At 40.4% G+C, this 21,368-nt stretch overlaps 2 protein-coding genes across 4 annotated transcripts in view; both read left to right on the top strand.

Moving 5' to 3' along the window:
• The window catches only part of TRPC4AP (transient receptor potential cation channel subfamily C member 4 associated protein), a 90,424-nt gene that overhangs the window by 2,879 nt on the left and 66,177 nt on the right, over positions 1 to 21,368 (top strand). For 2 of the 3 annotated variants that reach the window (XM_030915201.1, XM_030915200.1), the window contains exons 2-3: positions 11,307 to 11,435; positions 20,890 to 21,006. In XM_030915201.1, the coding sequence (XP_030771061.1) occupies positions 11,307 to 11,435; positions 20,890 to 21,006 (246 nt within the window). The remainder of the gene's footprint in view (positions 1 to 11,306; positions 11,436 to 20,889; positions 21,007 to 21,368) is intronic. The other variant, XM_030915202.1, reaches the window with a different exon arrangement.
• Positions 17,457 to 17,896, top strand: LOC104680519 (60S ribosomal protein L34). The gene has a single exon (XM_010386521.2). The coding sequence runs from the start codon at positions 17,503 to 17,505 to the stop codon at positions 17,854 to 17,856; it is 354 nt and encodes a 117-aa protein (XP_010384823.2). The 5' UTR covers positions 17,457 to 17,502; the 3' UTR covers positions 17,857 to 17,896.

Below are 21,368 nucleotides of genomic sequence, written 5' to 3'. Positions count from 1 at the left end.
AGACAGGGTTTCACTATGTTGCCCAGATTACCCATATTTTTATACCGTTACGGCATGTGGTATAGTAGGAAAAGACCAGAATAAAATTTTTTTTTTTAAATTTTTTAGACGGAGAGTCTTGCTCTGTTGCCCAGGCTGGGGTGCAGTGGCACAATCTCGGTTCACTGCAACCTCCACCTCCTGGGTTCAAGCAATTCTCCTGCCTCAGCCTCCTGAGTAGCTGGGATTACAGGCGCGTGCCACCACACCCAGCTAATTTTTGTATTTTTAATACAGACAGGGTTTCACCATGTTGGTCAGGCTGGTCTTAAACTCCTTACATCATGATCCGCCTGCCTTGGCCTCCCAAAGTGCTGGGATTACAGGTGTGAGCCGCTGTGTCTGGCCAAAATTTTTTAATTGTAGTAAACAAATATATAATATAGGCCAGGTACATTGGCTCACGTCTGTAATCCCAGCACTTTGGGAGACCAAGATGGGAGAATCGCCTGAACCAGTTTGAGTCAAGCCTGGACGATGTAGTGGAGCCCATCTCTACTACAAAAAAATAATAATAATAACCAGGTGTGGGAATGCATGCGTGTAGTCCCAGCTGCTCAGGAGGCTGAGGTGGGAGGATCGCTTGAGCTTGGCAAGTCAAGGCTGCAGTGAGCCATGATCTCACCATTACACTGCAGCCTGGGCAACGGAATGAGACCCTGCTTCAAGCTATATACATATGTAAATATATATGTAAACATAAAATTTACCATCTTAACCATTTATAAGTGTAGAGGTCAGGCCCATTGTGGTGGCTTATGCTTGTAATCCCAGCACTTTGGGAGGATGAGGTGGGCGGATTGCTAGAGCCCAGGAGTTTGAGACCAGCCTGGGCAACATGGTGAAACCCTGTATCTTTTTTTTTTTTTTTTTTTTTTTGAGACGGAGTCTGACTGTCGCCCAGGCTGGAGTGCAGTGGCCGGATCTCAGCTCACTGCAAGCTCCACCTCCCGGGTTCACACCCTTCTCCTGCCTCAGCCTCCCGAGTAGCTGGGACTACAGGCGCCCGCCACCTCGCCCGGCTAGTTTTTGTATTTTTTAGTGGAGACGGAGTTTCACCATGTTAGCCAGGATGGTCTCGATCTGCTGACCTAGTGATCCGCCCATCTCGGCCTCCCAAAGTGCTGGGATTACAGGCTTGAGCCACCACGCCCTGCCGAAACCCTGTATCTTTGGGGGGGAAAAGAGTCTATAGTTAAGTAATATGAAGTATATTCCCATTGTTGTGAAACAGATTCCAGAACTTTTTCGTCTTGCAGATCTGAAACTACCATTGAACAACTCCCCATTTCTCTCTCTCCTGGTCCCTGGTAACCATTCTTCTTCTTTCTGTGTTTATGAGTTTGACTAGTTTAGATAACCCCAGTATAATAATACGGTATTTGTCTTTTTGTGACTGACTTATTTTACTTAACGTAATGTCCTCAAGGATCATCTGTGGTGTAGCATATGATGGAATTTCCTTGGGAAAATAATCAGATTTTAAGGTGAGGTGGACCTGAATTGAGTCCTAGCAGAGTGGCCAAGGTTAAGTTACTTAACCTCTTTTAACTTCAGTTTCCTTGTTTCTGAAGAGGTGATGATAGCATCTATCCCATAAAGTTGTTAGGAGGATTAAATGAAATAATATATTTTAAAAGCTTAACCAGTATGGCATACAGTAATAGTTGTTTAGTAAATAGTTACTCTCAGCTAGTAGCTAATTAAACTGGGTTTCTGGAAGAGACTGTGTCTTGTTTTTCATTGTATCTGCAGAGCCTGAAACCTTGCCAGCCATTTGATACTCAGGAAATGGCTTGAATTGAAATACTGTGTCCTCAGTCTAATTTATGTCTAGACTTACTCGCCAAGCAATCTCATGGCTTTAAAGAGTTCCAGAGTCAAATTGCCTAGGTTTGAAACCTGGCTCTGGTGTTTACTTACTGTGTGTCTTTAGGCAAGTTACTTAATCTGTTTATGCCTAAGTTTATTCATTTGTAAAGTAAGTATCATAGGACCTGACTTTCCAAGGTTGTGGTGAGGACCAAGTGAGTTATACATATAAAGCACTTAAAATAGTGACTGAAACATACTTCCTCAGCTGTAAGTACATTGCTTACTGCTATAAAGATTAGCTTGTATTGTTATTAGTAACTGCTCTATACTCTGAGGGATCCTAAGTTTGTTTCCATTCCTGTTTCTCCTTTTAGCTCCGGGTGGGTAGGTATATCCAATTGCCTTCTCAGCATTTCCACTTTGATGTCTAATGGGCATCTCAAACTTAGTATGTTGAAAGCCAAAATCCTCTCCCTTTTCCACCAGACCTGATCTTCTCCATCTGCCTAAATGGGGCATGAGGAAAGCCTGGGTCATGACTACTGGCCACATGATTTATAATGGGTCAATTCTCCTTGGATTTTAGTTTGCCTTATTTTCTTCCCTTCCTTTTGTTCTGCCCTATGTCAAGGCAGTAAAATATGCTGGGATGGTACTTTTGTTTACTGAGCCTTTTCATGTTCATCAGCACATTTGATGCTTAATACAGATCAGATCTTATAAATCCTTTGCTTAAAACTCTCCAGCCTCATCTCATTGCGGTTGATAGAATCAATTCTGGATTCCTTACCATGGGCGTACAAGGCCCTGAATGATCAGTAGGAGTTGAAGGAAAGGACAGACTGAGTAAACCCTGGGCTCTAGGGTCGTGCAACTCACATTACAGGTCATGACCCACCATCCCTAGATACCCTTCAGTTTGGCAGTCTGGTGACTGACTGGGTTGTGGGATGCTGTTAAATTTCCCACATGCCAGTCGTTGCTTCCTTTATGATTATTGGCATATCTAAATGCACCTGAGTGTTACTTTATATTTTTTCTTTAGATTGACTGCCTTTTTTTTTTTTGAGATGGAGTCTTGCTCTGTCGCCCGGGCTGGAGTGTAGTGGCACGATCTCGGCTCACTGCAACCTCCGCTTCCCGGGTTCAAGTGATTCTCCTGCCTCAGCTTCCCGAGTAGCTGGGACTATAGGCGTGTGCTACCATGCCCGGCTAGTTTTTGTATTTTTAGTAGAGACAAGGTTTCACCGTGCTGGCCAGGCTGGTAGTCTCAAACTCTTGACCTCGTGATCCGCCCACCACAGCCTCCTAAAATGCTGGGATTACAGATGTGAACTGCCACGCCCAGCCAGATTAACTAGCTTTTTCATTAGGCACTACTTGTTTTAGCCTCATTCTAAGCATTAGTATTTATGAAACCTAGGCATTTAAGTCAAATAAACCTTCCCTTGCTTTTCAAAGGTAATTTGATACTGAAAAACTGATTAGGATAAAGTTTCATTCATATACATGTATATATACACACACATATATATCTATATATGTATATATGTAGATATATATATGCGCCATTAATTTCAATGGGAAGTTTTTGTATTCACAAGCCCTAAAATTTACTCCTAATTTTACTGAATCATACCCCATTAAAGGAGATGCAAGTATTCAGTGGTTTACATGCATTGTCAAAATAACCCAACAAGGTATTTTATCTTCATTATCCTTTAAGGTATCTATTTAGACGGAGTGTGGTGGCTCACACCTGTAATTCTAGCACTTTGGGAGACCAAGCTAGATGGATTCTTTAAGCTCAGGAGTTCAAGACCAGCCTGGGCAAGATGGGTGGAACCCCATCTTTACTAAAAATACAAAAAATTATCCAGGCGTGGTGGTGCATGCCTGTAATCCCAGCTACTTGGTGGTGGGGGGGGGTGGGGGGCCAGGAGGGGGAAGGGGCCGGGCTGAGGCGGGAGGATCACTTGAGCCCAGGAGGCAGAGGTTGCAGTGAGATTGCACGAGACCCTTGCATTTGGTATGATATTTTGAGGCATTAGATATCTTACATTTAGGATTAAAGAAACAAGGTGCACATTTATCTTCATGGAATTTAGCCTTTAATTATTTTGAAAAACAGTAAAATCGGTGGAAACTGTAAATGTCTAGAAATGTCACATTTGCTAAACAGCTTGACAGTTTAGAGGGTATGATGTCAGAGATTATCACTGCTGTAAACTGTTAAACCACAAGTACTTCAAGAGAAAACCCATGTGATACCTGCCAGTAATTCAACTGTGAAGATGACTGAATGGTGGCACTTTCATCACAGTGCCAAGCTGTTCACAAGGAAAGCAAAATTCTGATGATTTTTTTTTTTTTTTAAGACAGGGTCTTGCTTCTGTTGCCCAGGCTGGAGTGTAGTGGTGCAAACTTGGTTTACTGAAACCTCCACCTCCTGGGCTCAAGCAGTCCTCCCACCTCAGCCTCCGGAGTATCTGGGACTGTAGGCACATGCCACCACATGCAGCTCATTTTTGTATTTTTCTGTAGAGATAGGATTCTGCCATGTTGCCCAGGCTGGTCTTAAAACTCCTGGGATCAAGCAATGGGCCTGCTTTGGCCTCCCGAGTGCTGGGATTATGAGCGTAAGCCACTGTGTCCAGCCCCAAATTATTATTTTTAAATGAGAGTAAGTGCCTTGTAAGACAATGCAGAAATAGTGAAGAAATTGCTTGTGAAGTCAAGTGTTTGGACTGTGATTAAGTCTGAGTATCATGAGGCTTGTAACAAAAGAACATCAGTGCACTGCCTGCTTCGCACCTCTAAGTTCTATACTCCCCATGCTGTTCAGTGTCCATACTTAGCTATTTCTTTTGCAAGAGAAGAATCCAGGAAACAGGAGAGCCAGTATTTCTAAATAACATGGTTATAAAGCTATTTCTTTTCACTTTTAGATACTTCTATTTTCTTCGCTCTCGAAAAAGGCTAGGATTTAATTCACACATTTGATTCCTTCTTATTCGTCTCCGCTATTCTACCAATGTAGTTACATCACAGTTTTGGCTGTCGTTAAGTATTTACATTATGATGTTAGCATTATTGTTTACAGCAGGGCCATATATTGTACAATTATATATGTTTTGTATAATTTTGTTTTTTTGTCGTGTTAAAAACAGTCCTCTTCCATTTTTTAAATCGAAGGATAAATATACTTATACCCTGTGTAAGCCTTTTGACTTTCATTAGCATAATAGTGCATCCTTTATTTTACTGTTTTTAAATTTGTATTTATGGGGTACAAGTGAAATTTTGCTACATTGGTGTATTGCATGGTGGTGAAGTCAGGGAATAATGCAGTAATGCATCCTTTTAATTTGTTTGGCTTTCTGTATTTTTTTTTTTTTGAGAAGGAGTCTTGCACTGTTGCCCAGCTGGAGTGCAATGGCACGATCTCGGTTCCCTGCAACCTCTGCCTCCCAAGTAACTGGGATTACAGGTGCCTGCCACCATGTCTGGCTAATTTTTTTTTGTATTTTTAGTAGAGACAGGGTTTCACTATGTTGGCCAGGCTGGTCTCGAACTCCAGACCTCAGGTGACCCACCTGCCTCGGCCTCCCAAAGTGCTGGGATTACAGGTGTGAGCCACTGTGCCCACCTGCTTTCTGTATACTTATAATTTGTTCCTAAATTCTAAAACTTTTTAAAGAAATCATTTGAAGCCCTTCATTCTTCTACTGCAGTTTAACAGTTTAGTTTAGTTACTAGGTCTGCTATACAGCTGAATTCTTGGGACTTCTCTTCTCTAAATCCAGAACATTTTTCTTTGTTTTCTCATGTTTTAGACCCTGTTTCCTGAATTGTCTTCCTTTTTCCTGGAGCACATTCTCTGGTAGCCTCCCAAGAAAGAGTACCTGGGAGGTAACTTTTTTTTTTTTTTAAGCTTGCAGATCAGAAAATATCTTATTCTGACACTTGTATATTTAGTTTGGCTGGGTATAGAATTCTAAATTGGAAGTTATTTTCCTGTATTTTTTTGTTTGTTTTTGGAGATAGAGTCTCGCTGTGTCTCCTAGACTGGAGTGCAGTGGCTGGATCTCAGCTCTCTGCAACCTCCGCCTCCCAGGTTCAAGTGATTCTCCTGCCTCAGCCTCCCCTAGTAGCTGGATTACAGGCGCCCGCCATCATGCCCAGCTAATTTTTTTTTGGTGTTTTTAGTAGAGATGGGGTTTCACCATGTTGGTCAGGCCAGTCTTGAACTCTTGACCCCAGGTGATCCGCCCATCTCGGCCTCCCAAAGTGCTGGGATTACAGACGTGAGCCACTGTGCCTGGCCAAGAGTGTATTATAGTTTTCTATGTAGCCGTCTTGCATAACTGTTAGATTTATTCCTTAGCATTTTTTGAAGTGGTATTATAAGTAGTTTTTAAAACTACATTTAAAAATCGTAGCTGTTAATATAAAAATATGATAGATTTTTATATTATTCCTTTATATTGCTGTAATAGTTGATAATTTACATTTAGATTCTTTCGGCTTGTATACCTGTACAGTCGTCTGTGAATATTATATCATCTGCAAATGAATCTTTCATCCTTAACGATCTTTTGTCTTCTATATATCTTGCCTTACTCTGCTGCCTGAGACCTCCAGTATGATGAATAGAAGTAGCCTGTTCCTGATCTAAGAAGGAAAAAACCTTAAACATTATGTCATTAAGTGTGATGTTTGCAGTCCGTTTTCTGTGGATACCTGTTAACAGAAATTCATTTTTTTTTTTAGTTTGAGTTTATCATGAATGGATGTTGAATTTTATCAGATTCTTTTTCTGTATCAATTGAGGTAGTCATATCATTATTCTCGTTTTTGTTATCAATATGTTGAATTGCGTTGAACAAATTTTTCAAATATTAAACCAACTTTTAATTTCTGATACAAATTTTAAATTTAATTCAGTTTTTGAATTAGGATTTTTTCCTTACATCATCATTAGTGAAACTGGCCTGCAGTTTTCCTTTTGACAGGTTTTGGTATCAGGGTTATAGTGGTCACTAAGCATGGCTTTAGTTATACCTCATCAGTTTGGATGTGTAGTATTTTCATTATCTTTCAGGATATTTTCACTATCCACTTTGATTTTTTCTTTGACTCGTGCATTTTTGAGAATTATATTGTTTTCCAAACATGGGGATTTTATAATTATCTTTCTGATGTGGAGCATAGTCTGTATTTCAGTTCATTTAAGTGTATTGAATTTGCTGTATGGCCTACCAGCTGGTCATTTTGCAGATGTTCTCTTTGTATTTGTAAAGGACACGTAGAGTGCATTTACTAGATATACTGCTCGAGGTGTGTCCGTTTTGTTTAATTGTGTTAAAATATTTTATATTCTCACTAATTTTTGTCTCTATGTATCAGTTTTTGAAAGAGATATGTAAAATCTCCCATTACGATTATGGATTTCCTTATTTTTCCTTTTAGCCTTGTCAGTTTTTGCTTTGTGTATGTTGAAGTTTTTATTAGATATTTTCAAATTTAGGACCATTAACATTATCCAGGTTGCCGTTTTTATCTTTATTAAAGTGCCTATCTCTGGTAGTACTTTTTTTTTTTTGAGACGGAGTCTCGCTCTGTCACCCAGGCTGGAGTGCAATGGTGCATTCTCGGGTCACTGCAGCCTCTACCTCCTGGGTTCAAGCAATTCTCCTGCTTCGGCCTCCTGAGTAACTGGGATTACAGGCCTGTGCCACCATGCCCAGCTAATTTTGCGTTTTTAGTAGAGACAGGGTTTCACCATATTGGCCAGTCTGGTCTCAAACTCCTGACCTAAGTGATCGACCTGTCTCGGTCTCCCAAAGTGCTGGGATTAAAGGCATGTGCCACCACGCCTGACTTGGTAATGCTTTTTCTTTGCTCTTGCTGATTTTAATATAGTTATACTACCTTTTGGTATATGTTTACATTGTGTGTTATTTCCCATTCTTTTAGCCTTTCTGTTCTCTGGTAGGTGGCATAACAAACTTTGTTTTTATTTTATTTTATTTTTTATTTATTTTTTGAGACAAGATCTTATTCTGTCGCCCGGACTGGAGTATGGTACCAGATCACAGGTTACTGCAGTCTCGGCGTCCTAGCATCAAGGGATCGTCCTGCCTCAGCTACCTGAGTAACTGGGATTACAGGCACACATTGCTGTGCCTAATTTTTTTTTTTCTTTGGTGGAGACAGGGTTTCCCCGTGTTGCCCAGGCTGGTCTTTAACTCCTGGGCTCAAGCAATCTGTCTGTCTCTGCCTCCCAAAGTGCTGCAGTAACATGCATGAGCCACTGCAACCGGCCCAAACTTTGTTTTTAGTTGGAGCATTTAGCACAGTTAGATTTAATATAATAACTGACATTTTGGTGTTTAAATATACTTGCTTAATACAATATTTGCTTTTTAAATGTCCTATTCTTTCTTCCCTTTTCTTTTTAAAAATATTTCTTAAACAGCTTTATTGAGGCATAATTTATATACAATAAAATTTACCCATTATAAGTTTACAATTCAGTGATTTTCAGCAAATTGATGAAGTTATGCAACCATCACCACAAGGTGGTTTTAGAACATTGTCACCCTAAAAAGTTCACTTATGTTCATTTATTTATTTAGTTTTTGTAGCAGCTTTATTGAGGTGTAATTCACATATTGCACACGTCACCCTTTTAAAGTGTACAAGTTGGTAAACCAAGGAGATAAAAGGGTTAAAAAAAAAAGAAAAATGAAGTGTACAAGTCAGTGGTTTTTACTGTATGCACAAAGTTATGCATCTGTCAATCACAATCAATTTTAGAACATTTTATCACCCAAAGAAGAAACCTTGTATTCAGTAGCAGTTACTCCCCAATTTCCCCATCCCCACAACCTTTGCCAAGCAGTAATCTTTCTGTCTTTGGATATGCTTATTCTGGACATTTTAAATTAATAGAGTCAAACAATATGTGGCCTTTTGAGACTGGCTTCTTTTAGTTTCGTTTTTGTTTTTTTTTTTTTTTAAAGATGGAGTCTCGCTTTGTTTTTGTTTCTGTTTCGAGACAAGGTCTGGCTTTATTGCCCAGGCTGGAGTGCAGTGGCGCAATCTTGGCTCCCTGCAACCTCTGCCTGCCGGGCTCAAGCCATTCTCCCACCTCAGCCTCCCGAGTAGCTGGTACTACAGGCATGTGCCACCGCACCCGGCTAATTTATATGGTGTGTGTGTGTGTGTGTCTATATATGTGTGTGTGTGTGTGTGTGTGTATATATATATATATATATTTTTTTTTTTTTTTTTAGAGATGGGGTTTTGCCATGTTGCTCAGGCTGGTCTTGTACTCGTGAGCTTGAGGAATCTGTCCACCTTGGCCTCCCAAAGTGCTGGGATTACTTTGGCATCACAGGCATGAGACACTGTGCCCAGCCAGACACTGGCTTCTTTGATTTAGCATAATGGTCTCAAGATTTATCCTTGTTATAGTTTCAGTACATCATTACTTTTTCTTGCTGAATAATATTCCTTTGGATGGATATACTATATTTATTCATCAGTTGGTGGACATTTGAATTGTTTCCACTCTTTGGTTATAATGATGTCTTTTTTTTTTTTTTTTTTTTTTTGATCTCGTGCTGTCACCCAGGCTGGAGTGTAGTGATGCTGTCATAGCTCACTGCAGCCTCATTCTCCCAAGCTCAAGTGATCTTCTCACCTCATCCTTCTGAGTAGCTGAGACCAGAGGTGTGCACCACCACCCTTGGCTAATTTTTTTGATTTTTAGTAGAGACGAGCTCTCGCTATGTTGCTCAGACTGGTCTTGAACTCCTGAGCTCAAGCGATCCTCCTGCCTTGGCCTCCCAAAGTGCTAGGCAAATATCGGGGCAAAGAGTTCATAATACTCTTTTATCCTTCGAAATCCATGGAGTCAGTAATAATGATTCCTCTTACGTATCGCATATTAGTAATTTGTGTTTGTCTTTTTTTCTTGATAAGCCTGGTTAGAGTTTATCAATTGTGTTGATCTTTTTAAAGGACTAACATTTGGTTTTGTTTTCTCTCTTGATTTTCTGTTTTCAATTTCAGTGATTTCTGCTCTCATTTTTATTTTTTTCTTCTGTTTGCTCTAGGCTTAAACTGCTCTTCTTTCTCTGGTTTACTAAGGTAGAAGCTTAGATTATTGACTATAGATATTTATTCTTTTCTAATATATGCATTCAGTGATATAAACTCTGGCTTATTACTGCTTTTGCTGCATCCCACAAATTTTGATAAGTTTTGTTTTCTTTTAGTTTAAAATATTTTAACTGTAAGAGTTGATTTGTCATTTTTTTGTCTGGTGGTTCTTTTAGGCAGTTTTTGCCTCATATTTTGACATGCTGTTGTTAGATGCATATATGTTAAGGATTGTTGTATCTTCTTGGAGAATTGACCCCTTTGTCATTATGAAATGACCCACTTTATTTCTGATAATTTTTTTATGAAGCCTGCTTTGTCTGAAATTAATATAACTACTCCATCTTTCTTTTCACGATTTATCTTTCTCCATCCACTTATTTTTTTATTTTTTGAGACAGAGTCTTGCTCTGTCACCCAAGCTGGAGTGCAATGGTGTGATCTTGGCTGACTCCAACCTCTGCCTCCTGAGTTCAAGCAGTTCTCCTGCCTCAGCCTCTTGAGTAGCTGGGATTACAGGCACTTCCCGCCACACTCGGCTAATTTTTGTATTTTTAGTAGAGACAGGGTTTTATGTTGGCCAGGCTGGTCTCAAACTTCCTGACTTCAGGTGATCCACCTGCCCCGGCTTCACAAAGTGTTGGGATTATAGGTGTGAGCCACTGTGCCCGGCCTTTCCCCTTACTTTTAACCTATCTGTATGTATATTTAAGTGGGTTTCTTGTAGACAGCACGTTGTTGGATCTTGGTTTTTTAAATCCATTCTTGTAGTCTCTGTCCTTTGATTGTTTAGACCATTCATAGATATTTACAGCGATTATTGATATAGTTGGATTAATATATACCATGTTTGTTTTATTATACTTGTTATTTGTTTATCTTCTCCTCTTTTTCTGCCTTTTATGGGCCTAACTGTGCAGTTTATATGGTTCCATTATTTTTCATCTCTTAGCATATCAATTCTTCTTCTTGTAAAAGTACTTTCAGCAGTTGCCCTAGAATTTCCAGTATATGTTTACAGTTAGTCTAAGTCCACTCTCAATGATATTGTGCTGTTTGTGAGTGGTACAAGAGTATTTCCAGTCCCTCCTTCTTACTACTTATAGTAATAGGCTGTTGGGGAGGTTTTGAAGATTTCTAGACAGAGGCCTTTTATAGTAGTGCTTAGGGAGAAATTTGTAACTGTCCTGGGTGGGTTTGGAAATCAGCTGCTCTCCTTTGCCATATCAGCTATTATCAATAATACAATAATATGTTTTGTCTTTTTTTTTAACTCACAGTTCACTGAGACTTTTTTGACAGAGAGGGACAAACAATCCAAGTGGAGTGGAATTCCTCAGCTGCTCCTCAAGCTGCACGCCACCAGCCATCTCCACAGTGACTTCGCTGAGTGCCAAAACATCCTCAAGGTAACTCTTAAGGAACTTGGAGGGGCGTATTCATGGACTCTAGGTGACACAAGCTGTCTGCTTTTTTTCCCCTTCTGTTGGCTTTTAAAAATAGCCTTTTTTTACTGTGTAAACTATAGAAAATTTGAGAAATTCAGAAAAAGTACAAAGAAGAAAATAAACATCACCTATAATCCCAACATCCCAAGATAATCACCGTTAGGTTCCCCCTGTTATCCTTCTGGTCTCTATGTGTGTTTATTTTGTGGCAGGGCTTCCTTAATTTTGGGAGGTCAGCGCTATCCTGCGATTCAGATGACATTCTTTTTGAAAACAGTTTAGAAGGCTGGGCGAGGTGGCTCACACCTGTAATCCCAGCACTTTGGGAGGCTGAGGCGGGCGGATCATGAGGTCAGGAGATCGAGACCAAAAATACAAAAAAATTAACCGCATGTGGTGGCAGGCGCCTATAGTCTCAGCTACTCGGGAGGCTGAGGCAGGAGAATGGCATGAACTTGGGAGGTGGAGCTTGCAGTGAGCCAAGATTGCGCCACTTCACTCCAGCCTGGGCAACAGAACGAGACTCCAAAAAAAAAAAAAAAAAATAGAAAAGGGTTTAGAAGATTCCATATTGCTGAAGGCTCATGGAAGGGGCCTTGTGGTTGTTGATTATTATTACTAACATAAGAAGATTGAAGGGGCCAGGTTTGATGATTGGAAAAATGAGTGGAAAGAGCACAGAGACATTATGCTAGGATAATTGTTCTCAAACTGGAGTGTGTTTGTGAATCACCTGAAGAGCTTGTTAAAACACAGAGTTCTGGGCCCCACCCCTGAAATTCTGATTCAGTAGGGCTGGAGTTATTTTATCAAACTTTAGAGGTAGTTTGGACTTAAATTTGAATTTAGAGCACCAGCTCTAATGCAGGTAAAACCCCTGTTAAGTTGGGGGTCTGGTTCCAAGATGGCCGAATAGGAACAGCTCCAGTCTACAGCTCCCAGCGTGAGCAATGCAGAAGATGGTGATTTCTGCATTTCCAACTGAGGTACTGGGTTCATCTCACTGGAGCTTGTCGAACAGTGGGTGCAGTCCATGGAGTGTTAGCTGAAGCAGGGTGGGGCATTGCCTCACCTGGGAAGTGCAAGAGGTCAGGGAATTCCCTTTCCTAGCCAAGGGAAGCCGTGACAGATGGTACCTAGAAAATCAGGACACTCCCACCTTCGTACTGCACTTTTCCAATGGTCTTAGCAAATGGCACACATGGAGATTATATCCTGTGCCTGGCTCTGAGGGTCCCACGCCCATAGAACCTCGCTCACTGCTAGCTCAGCAGTCTCAGATTGAACTGCAAGGCAGCAGTGAGGCTGGGGGAGGGGCGTCCATCATTGCTGAGGCTTAACTAGGTTGAGTAGGTAAACAAAGCGGCCAGGAAGCTGGAACTGAGTGGAGCCCACCTCAGCTCAAGGAGGCCTGCCTGCCTCTGTAGACTCCACCTCTGGGGACAGAGCATAACTGAACAAAAGGCAGCAGAAACTTCTGCAGACTTGAATGTCCCTGTCTGACAGCTTTGAAGAGAGTAGTGGTTCTCCCAGCACAGAATTTGAGATCTGAGAACGGACAGACTGCCTCCTCAAGTTGGTCCCTGACCCCTGAGTAGCCTAACTGGGAGACACCTCCCAGTAGGGGCTGACTGACACTTCATACAGCCGGGTGCCCCTCTGAGACGAAGCTTCCAGAGGAAGGATCAGGCAGCAACATTTGCCATCTGCAATATTTGCTGTTCTGCATCCTCTGCTGGTAATACCCAGGCAAACAGGGTCTGGAGTGGACCTCCAGCAAACTCCAGCAGATCTGCAGCTGATGGTCCTGAATGTTAGAAGGAAGACTAACAAACAGAAAGGACGTCCACACCAAAACCCCATCTGTAAGTTACCATCATCAAAGACCAAAGATAGATAAAACCACAAAGATGGGGAGAAACCAGAGCAGAAAAGCTGAACATTCTAAAAATCAGAGCGCCTTTTCTCCTCCAAAGGAACGCAGCTCTTGGCCAGCGACGGAACAAACTGGGTGGAGAATGACTTTGACAAATTGAGAGAAGAAGACTTCAGAAGATCGGTAATAACAAACTTCTCCAAGCTAAAGTAGGATGTTCAAACCCATCACAAAGAAGCTGAAAACCTTGAAAAAAGATTAGATGAATGGCTAACTAGAATAAACAGCATAGAGAAGACCTTAAATGAGCTGATGGAGCTGAAAACCATGGCACAAGAACTACGTGACAAATGTACGAGCTTCAGTAGCCAATTCGATCAAGTGGAAAAAAGGGTATCAGTGATTGAAGATCAAATGAATGAAATGAAGCAAGAAGAAAAGTTTAGAGAGAAAAGAGTAAAAAGAAACAAACAAAGCCTCCAAGACATATGGGACTGTGTGAAAAGACCAAATCTACGTCTGATTGATGTACCTGAAAGTGACGGGGAGAATGGAACCAAGTTGGAAAACACTCTTCAGGATATTATCCAGGAGAACTTCCCCAACCTAGCAAGGTAGGCCAACATTCAAATTCAGGAAATACAGAGAACGCCGCAAAGATACTACTTGAGAAGAGCAACTCCAAGACACATAATTGTCAAATTCACCAAAGTTGAAATGAAGGAAAAAATTTTAAGGTCAACCGGAGAGAAAGATCGGGTTATCCACAAAGGGAAGCCCATCAGACTAACAGCGAATGTCTCAGCAGAAACTCTACAAGTCAGAAGAGAGTGGGGGGCCGATATTCAACATTCTTAAAGAATTTTCAACCCAGAATTTCATATCCAGTCAAACTAAGCTTCACAAGTGAAGGAGAAATAAAATCCTTTACAGACAAGCAAATGCTGAGAGGTTTTGTCACCACCAGGCCTGCCTTACAAGAACTCCTGAAGGAAGCACTAAACGTGGAAAGGAACAGCTGGTACCAGCCACTGCAAAAACATGCCGTATTGTAAAGACCATCGATGCTAGGAAGAAATTACATCAAATAATGAGCAAAATAAGCAGCTAACATCATAATGACAGGATCAAATTCATACATAACAATAGTAACCTTAAATGTAAATGAGCTAAATGCTCCAATTAGAATATACAGACTGGCAAATTGGATAAAGAGTGAAGACCCATCAATGTGCTGTATTCAGGAAACCCATCTCACATGCAGAGACACACATAGGCTCAAAATAAAAGGATGGAGGAAAATCTACCAAGCAAATGGAAAACCAAAAAAAAGCCAGGGTTGCAATCCTAGTCTCTGATAAAACAGACTTTAAACCAACAAAGATCAAAAGAGACAAAGAAGGCCATTACCTAATGGTGAAGGGATAAATTCAACAGGAAGAGCTAACTATCCTAAATACATATGCACCCAATACAGGAGCACCAAGATTCATAAAGCAAGTCCTTAGAGACTTACAAAGAGACTTAGACTCCCACACAATAATAATGGGAGACTTTAACACCCCACTGTCAACATTAGATCAAGGAGACAGAGGGTTAACAAGGATATCCAGGACTTGAACTCAGCTCTGCACCAAGTGGACCTAATAGACGTCTACAGAACTCTCCACCCCAAATTAACAGAATATACGTTCTTCTCAGCACCACATCACACTTATTCCAAAATTGACCACATAGATGGAAGTAAAGCACTCCTCAGCAAATGTTTAAAAGAACAAATTATAACAAACTGTCTCTCAGACCACACTGCAATCAAACTAGAACTCAGGATTAAGAAACTCACTCAAAACCATTCAACTACGTGGAAACTGAACAACCTGCTCCTGAATGACTACTGGGCACGTAACGAATTGAAGGCAGAAATAAAGATGTTCTTTGAAACCAATGAAAACAAAGACATACCAAATTTCTGGGACACATTTAAAGCAGTGTGTAGAGGGAAATTTATAGCACTAAATGCCTACAAGAGAAAGCAGGAAAGATCTAAAATTGACACCCTAACCACAATTTAAAAAACTAGAGAAGCAAGAGCAAACAAATTCAAAAGTTAGCAGAAGACAAAAAATAACTAAGATCAGAGCAGAACTGAAGGAGATAGAGGCACAAAAAAACCCTTGAAAAAAATCAGTGAATCCAGGAGCTGGTTTTTTGAAAAGATCGACAAAATTGATAGACTGCTAGCAAGACTAATAAAGAAGAAAAGAGAGAAGAATCAAATAGATGCAATAAAAAATGATAAAGGGGATATTACCACCAATCTCACAGAAATACAAACTACCATCAGAGAATACTGTAAATACCTCTACGCAAATAGAAAATGTAGAAGAAATGAATAAATTCCTGGACACATACACCCTCCCAAGACTAAACCAGGAAGAAGTTGAATCCCTGAATAGACCAATGACAGGCTCTGAAATTGAGGCAATAATTAATAGCCTACCAACCAAAAAAAGTCCAGGACCAGATGGATTCACAACCGAATTCTACCAGAGGTACAAAGAGGAGCTGGTATCATTCCTTCTGAAACTATTCCAATCAATAGAAAAAGAGGGAATCCTCCCTAACTCATTTTATGAGTCCAGCATCATCGTGATACCAAAGCCTAGCAGAGACACAACAAAAAAAGAATTTTAGACCAATATCCCTGATGAGCATCGATGCAAAAATTCTCAATAAAATGCTGGCAAACCAAATCCAGCAGCACATCAAAAAGCTTATCCACCACGATCAAGTTGGTTTCACCCCTGGGATGCAAAGCTGGTTCAACATACACAAATCAATAAATGTAATCCATCATATAAACAGAACTAAAGATAAAAACCACATGATTATCTCAATAGATGCAGAAAAGGCCTTTGACAAAGATCAACAGCCCTTCATGCTAAAATCTCTCAATAAACTAGTTATTGATGGTACATATCTCAAAATAATAAGAACTATGACAGACCCACAGCTAATATCATACTGAATGGGCAAAAACTGGAAGCATTCCCTTTGAAAACTGGCACAAGACAGGGACGCCCTCTCTCACCACTCCTATTCAACATAGTGTTGGAAGTTCTCGCCAGGGCAATCAGGCAGGAGAAAGAAATAAAGGGTATTCAATAAGAAAAAGAGGAAGTCAAATTGTCCCTGTTTGCAGATGACATGATTGTATATTTAGAAAACACCATCGTCTCAGCCCAAAATCTCCTTAAGCTGATAAGCAACTTCAGCAAAGTCTCAGGAGACAAAATCGGTGTGCAAAAATCACAGGCATTCTTATATACCAATAATAGACAAAGAGCCAAATCATGAGTGAACTCCCGTTCACAATTGCTTCAGAGAATAAAATACCTAGGAATCCAACTTACAAGGGTTGTGAAGGACCTCTTCAAGGAGAACTGCAAACCACTGCTCAACGAAATAAAAGATGACACAAACAAATGAAGAACATCCCCCATGCTCATGGATAGGAAGAATCAATATCATGAAAATGGCCATACTGCCCAAGGTAATTTATAGATTCAGTGCCATCCCCATCAAGCTACCAATGACTTTCTTCACAGAATTGAAAAAACTACTTTAAACTTGATAGGGAACCAAAAAAGAGCCTGCATTGCCAAGACAATCCTAAGCCGAAAGAACAAAGCTGGAGACATCATGCTACCTGACTTCAAACTATACTACAAGGCTACAGTAATCAAAACAGCATGGTACTGGTACCAAAACAGAGATATAGACCAGTGGAACTGAACAGAACCCTCAGAAGTAATACCACACATCTACAACTATCTGATCTTTGACAAACCTGACAAAAACAAGAAATGGGAAAAGGATTCCCTATTTAATATATGGTGCTAGGAAAACTGGCTAGCCATATGTAGGAAGCTGAAACTGGATCCTTTCCTTACACCTTATAAAAAAATTAATTCAAGATGGATTAAAGGCTTAAATGTTAGACATGAAACCGTAAAGACCCTAGAAGAAAACCTAGGCAATACCATTCAGGCCATGGGCATGGGCAAGGACTTCATGATTAAAACACCAAAAGCAGAACTCGCAAAAGCTTTTTTCTTCCTCTTCCGGGGACGTTGTCTGCAGGCACTCAGAATGGTCCAGCGTTTGACATACCGACGTAGGCTTTCCTACAATACAGCCTCTAACAAAACTAGGCTGTCCCGAACCCCTGGTAATAGAATTGTTTACCTTTATACCAAGAAGGTTGGGAAAGCACCAAAATCTGCATGTGGTGTGTGCCCAGGCAGACTTCGAGGGGTTCGTGCTGTAAGACCTAAAGTTCTTATGAGATTGTCCAAAACAAAGAAACATGTCAGCAGGGCCTATGGTGGTTCCATGTGTGCTAAATGTGTTCGTGACAGGATCAAGCATGCTTTCCTTATCGAGGAGCAGAAAATCGTTGTGAAAGTGTTGAAGGCACAAGCACAGAGTCAGAAAGCTAAATAAAAAAATGAAACTTTTTTGAGTAATAAAAATGAAAAGACTTAAAAAAAAAAAAAAAACACCAAAAGCAATGGCAACAAAAGCTAAAACAGACAAATGGAATCTAATTAAACTAAAGAGCTTCTGCACAGCAAAAGAAACTACCATCAGAGTAAACAGGCAACCTACAGAATGGGAGAAAATTTTTACAATCTACTCATCTGACGAAGAACTAGTATCCAGAATCTACAAAGAACTTAAACAAATATACAAGAAAAAATCAACCCCATCAGAAAGTGGGCAAAGGATATGAACAGACGCTTTTCAAAAGAAGATATTTATGCAGCCAACAGACATGTGAAAAAATGCTCATCATCAATGACTATCAGAGAAATACAAATCAAAACCGCAATGAGATAGCATCTCACACCAGTTAGAATGGTGATCATTAAAAAGTCAGGAAACAACAGGTTCTGGAGAGGATGCAATATGATGTGGAGCAATATGAACACTTTTATGCTGTTGATGGGACTGTAAACTAGTTCAACCATTGTGGAAGACAGTGTGGCGATTCATCAAGGATCTAGAACTAGAAATACCATTTGACCCAGCCATCCCATTACTGGGTACATACCCAAAGGATTATAAATCATGCTGATATAAAGGCACATGCGCACGTATGTTTATTGTGGCACTTTTCATAATAGCAAAGACTTGGAACCAAACCAAATGCCCATCAGTGATAGACTGGATTAAGAAAGTGTGGCATATGGCCGGGCACGGTGGCTCACACCTGTAATCCCAGCACTTTGGGAGGCCGAGGTGGGCAGATCACCTGAGGTCGGGAGTTTGAGACCAGCCTGACCCACTGGAGAAACCCCGTTTCTACTAAAAATACAAAATTAGCTGGGCTTGGTGGCGCATGCCTATAATCCCAGCTACTCAGGAGGCTGAGGCGGGAGAATCGCTTGAACCTGGGAGGTGGAGGTTGTGGTGAGCCGAGATCACGCTATTGCACTCCAACCTGGGCAACAAGAGCAAAACTCCGTCTCAAAAAAAAAAAAAAAAAAGAAAAAATGTGGCATATATACACCATGGAATACTATGCAGCCATAAAAAAGGAGGAGTTCATGTCCTTTGTAGGGACATGGATGAAGCTGGAAACCATCATTCTGAGCAAACTGTCACAAGGACAGAAAACCAGACACCGCATGTTCTCACTCATAGGTGGGAATTGAACAATGAGAACACAGACACAGGGCAGGGAATATCACGCAGGGCCTGTCATGGGGTGGGGGCCTGGGGGAGGGATAGCATTAGGAGATATACCTAATGTAAATGACGAGTTAATGGGTGCAGCACACCAACATGGCACATGTATACATATGTAACAAACCTGCACGTTGTGCACATGTACCCTAGAACTTAAAGTATAATAAAAAAAAAATCAAAAATAAATAAATAAAACCCATGTAAGTTATATTGAACATAATGAAATTGAATAACAATGTTCTTCAGAGGTGAAGTTTTGATTATTATATCACATAGTTATTTTAAAATGTAATAGAAACAAAACTTAGTCTTTACCTTTAAGAAGAGACATTTTCATATTTTTAATCTTCTCACAGTCTGATAGAAATAATTATAGCTTCTTACACTTGTTTAAAAATGCTTTTCAAAGAATTGCACATTATTTGCTTCCTGCAGAATCTCAGATGTGAGATTGAGGTGAAATTAAAGGGGAGAGAAATTAATATTTGTATATATTTGCTGTGATCATCATTTCTTTCATTCAATAAATACTTATTTGAAAATTACTATGTTTTAGGTTTTCTTATAAGATTTTTTTTCCTCTTAGCTTTGTTCCAACAAAGGATTCTGTGGCCCTCAGTTTGGGAACTACTACCCTATGTGTACTATATCAAATACTGTGTCTTGGAATCTGTGGGGAATACAAAGTGGGATCTGTTTGTGTTGTCTTCAAGGAACATTTAGTCTAGGGAAGAAATAACAAAATAACATAGGTTTGTAAATAGGTGCAAAGTAAAAGTGCTAAACGTTACAAATGAGTTGTAGATTGTTTGGGGGGTCTGAAGAGCATGCTTCTAGTTGGGGGAAATCAGGAAGACTTCCTGCAGGAGATGACATTTGAACAGTGACTTGGTTATTGCTACAGAACTAGTCACCCCGAAACCTAGCAGCCGGAAGTAACAAGCATCATTTATCTCTCAACAATTCTTGGTTGATTGAGTGACTTATGCTTCATGTCCTGTTGGGTAGGGTGGTACTGAGATATCTGGAATGTCCAAAATGGTCTCTCTCACATCCCTGACAAGTTGGTGCTACCTGTCAGCTGGAGATCAGCTAAGGAGATATTGGTCGTGGCCTCAGTTCTTATCCTCATGGCCTCCCCAGTTGGCTGTATTGTTCCCACGGCATGATGTTTGGGTTCCAGGATGACAAGAGCCAAGTCTGTCAGGCTTTTTTTTTTTTTTTTTTTTTTTTTTTGAGACAGAGTCTCCCTCTGTTGCCCAGGCTGGAGTGCAGTGATTCTGTCTTGGCTCACTGCAACCTCTGCCTCCCTGGCTCAAGTGATTCTTATGCCTCAGATTCTTGAGTAGCTGGGATTACAGGTGTGTAACACCACGCCCAGCTAATTTTTGTATATTTAGTAGAGATGGGGTTTTGCCATGTTGGCCAGACTGATCTCAAACTCCTGACCTCAAGTAATCCGCCCACCTTAGCCTCCCAAAGTGCTGGGATTACAGGTGTGAGCCCGGCACCTGGCCTACCAGGCTTTCTTAAGGCTTATGCTGAAAGTGGCCTAGTGTCACTTCTACTACATTCTGTTAGTTGAGGTGTGTCATACCAGTGCAGATTCAGTGTGAGAAAGGGCTTTACAGGGGCCTGAATACTAGGAAGTGTGGTTCATTGGGGACTGTCTTTGTGTTCATGGGAATTCAAGTTGGGAATAAAGCACAAACTGATGCTTGAGTGTCTGGCCTGTGTTGGTTACTAATACAATGTCTGTATGTACTTTTTTTAAAAAAAAACTAGGAAATTTCTCCTCTTCTCTCCATGGAGGCTATGGCATTTGTTACTGAAGAGAGGAAACTTACTCAAGAAACCACTTATCCAAATACTTATATTTTTGACTTGTTTGGAGGTGTTGATGTAAGTAGCTATTTATTATTACTACTGTTACTACCACTTAATGGTTTGAGAATTTAACTTTTGAAATGGGAGATAAGAAAGATTTCAGAATTTGTAACATTTCAGATTTTAACTTTTAGAAGCTTAGTGGCATTCACATGTTGAAGCAACGTTCTTTTACTTTAGAATAATTCATTTATTTAAATTGGTGTCTACCTTTTTAAAAAAAATACAAAGTGAAAAGTACATCTCTCAATTTCCCAGTGTCCCCTCCTAGAACCAGTTGTGATCACTAGTTTCTTGTGTGTCCTGCCAAAGATGTTCTGTTGTGGGGGTGTGTGTGTGTGTGTGTGTGTATGTGTGTATGTGTGTAAATATTCCTC

The sequence above is a fragment of the Rhinopithecus roxellana genome, chromosome 13 (assembly GCF_007565055.1).
Source record: "Rhinopithecus roxellana isolate Shanxi Qingling chromosome 13, ASM756505v1, whole genome shotgun sequence".
NCBI lineage: Eukaryota > Metazoa > Chordata > Mammalia > Primates > Cercopithecidae > Rhinopithecus > Rhinopithecus roxellana.
Note: the sequence above shows the minus strand (reverse complement) of the source record. Positions and strands in the feature narration are given on the sequence as shown.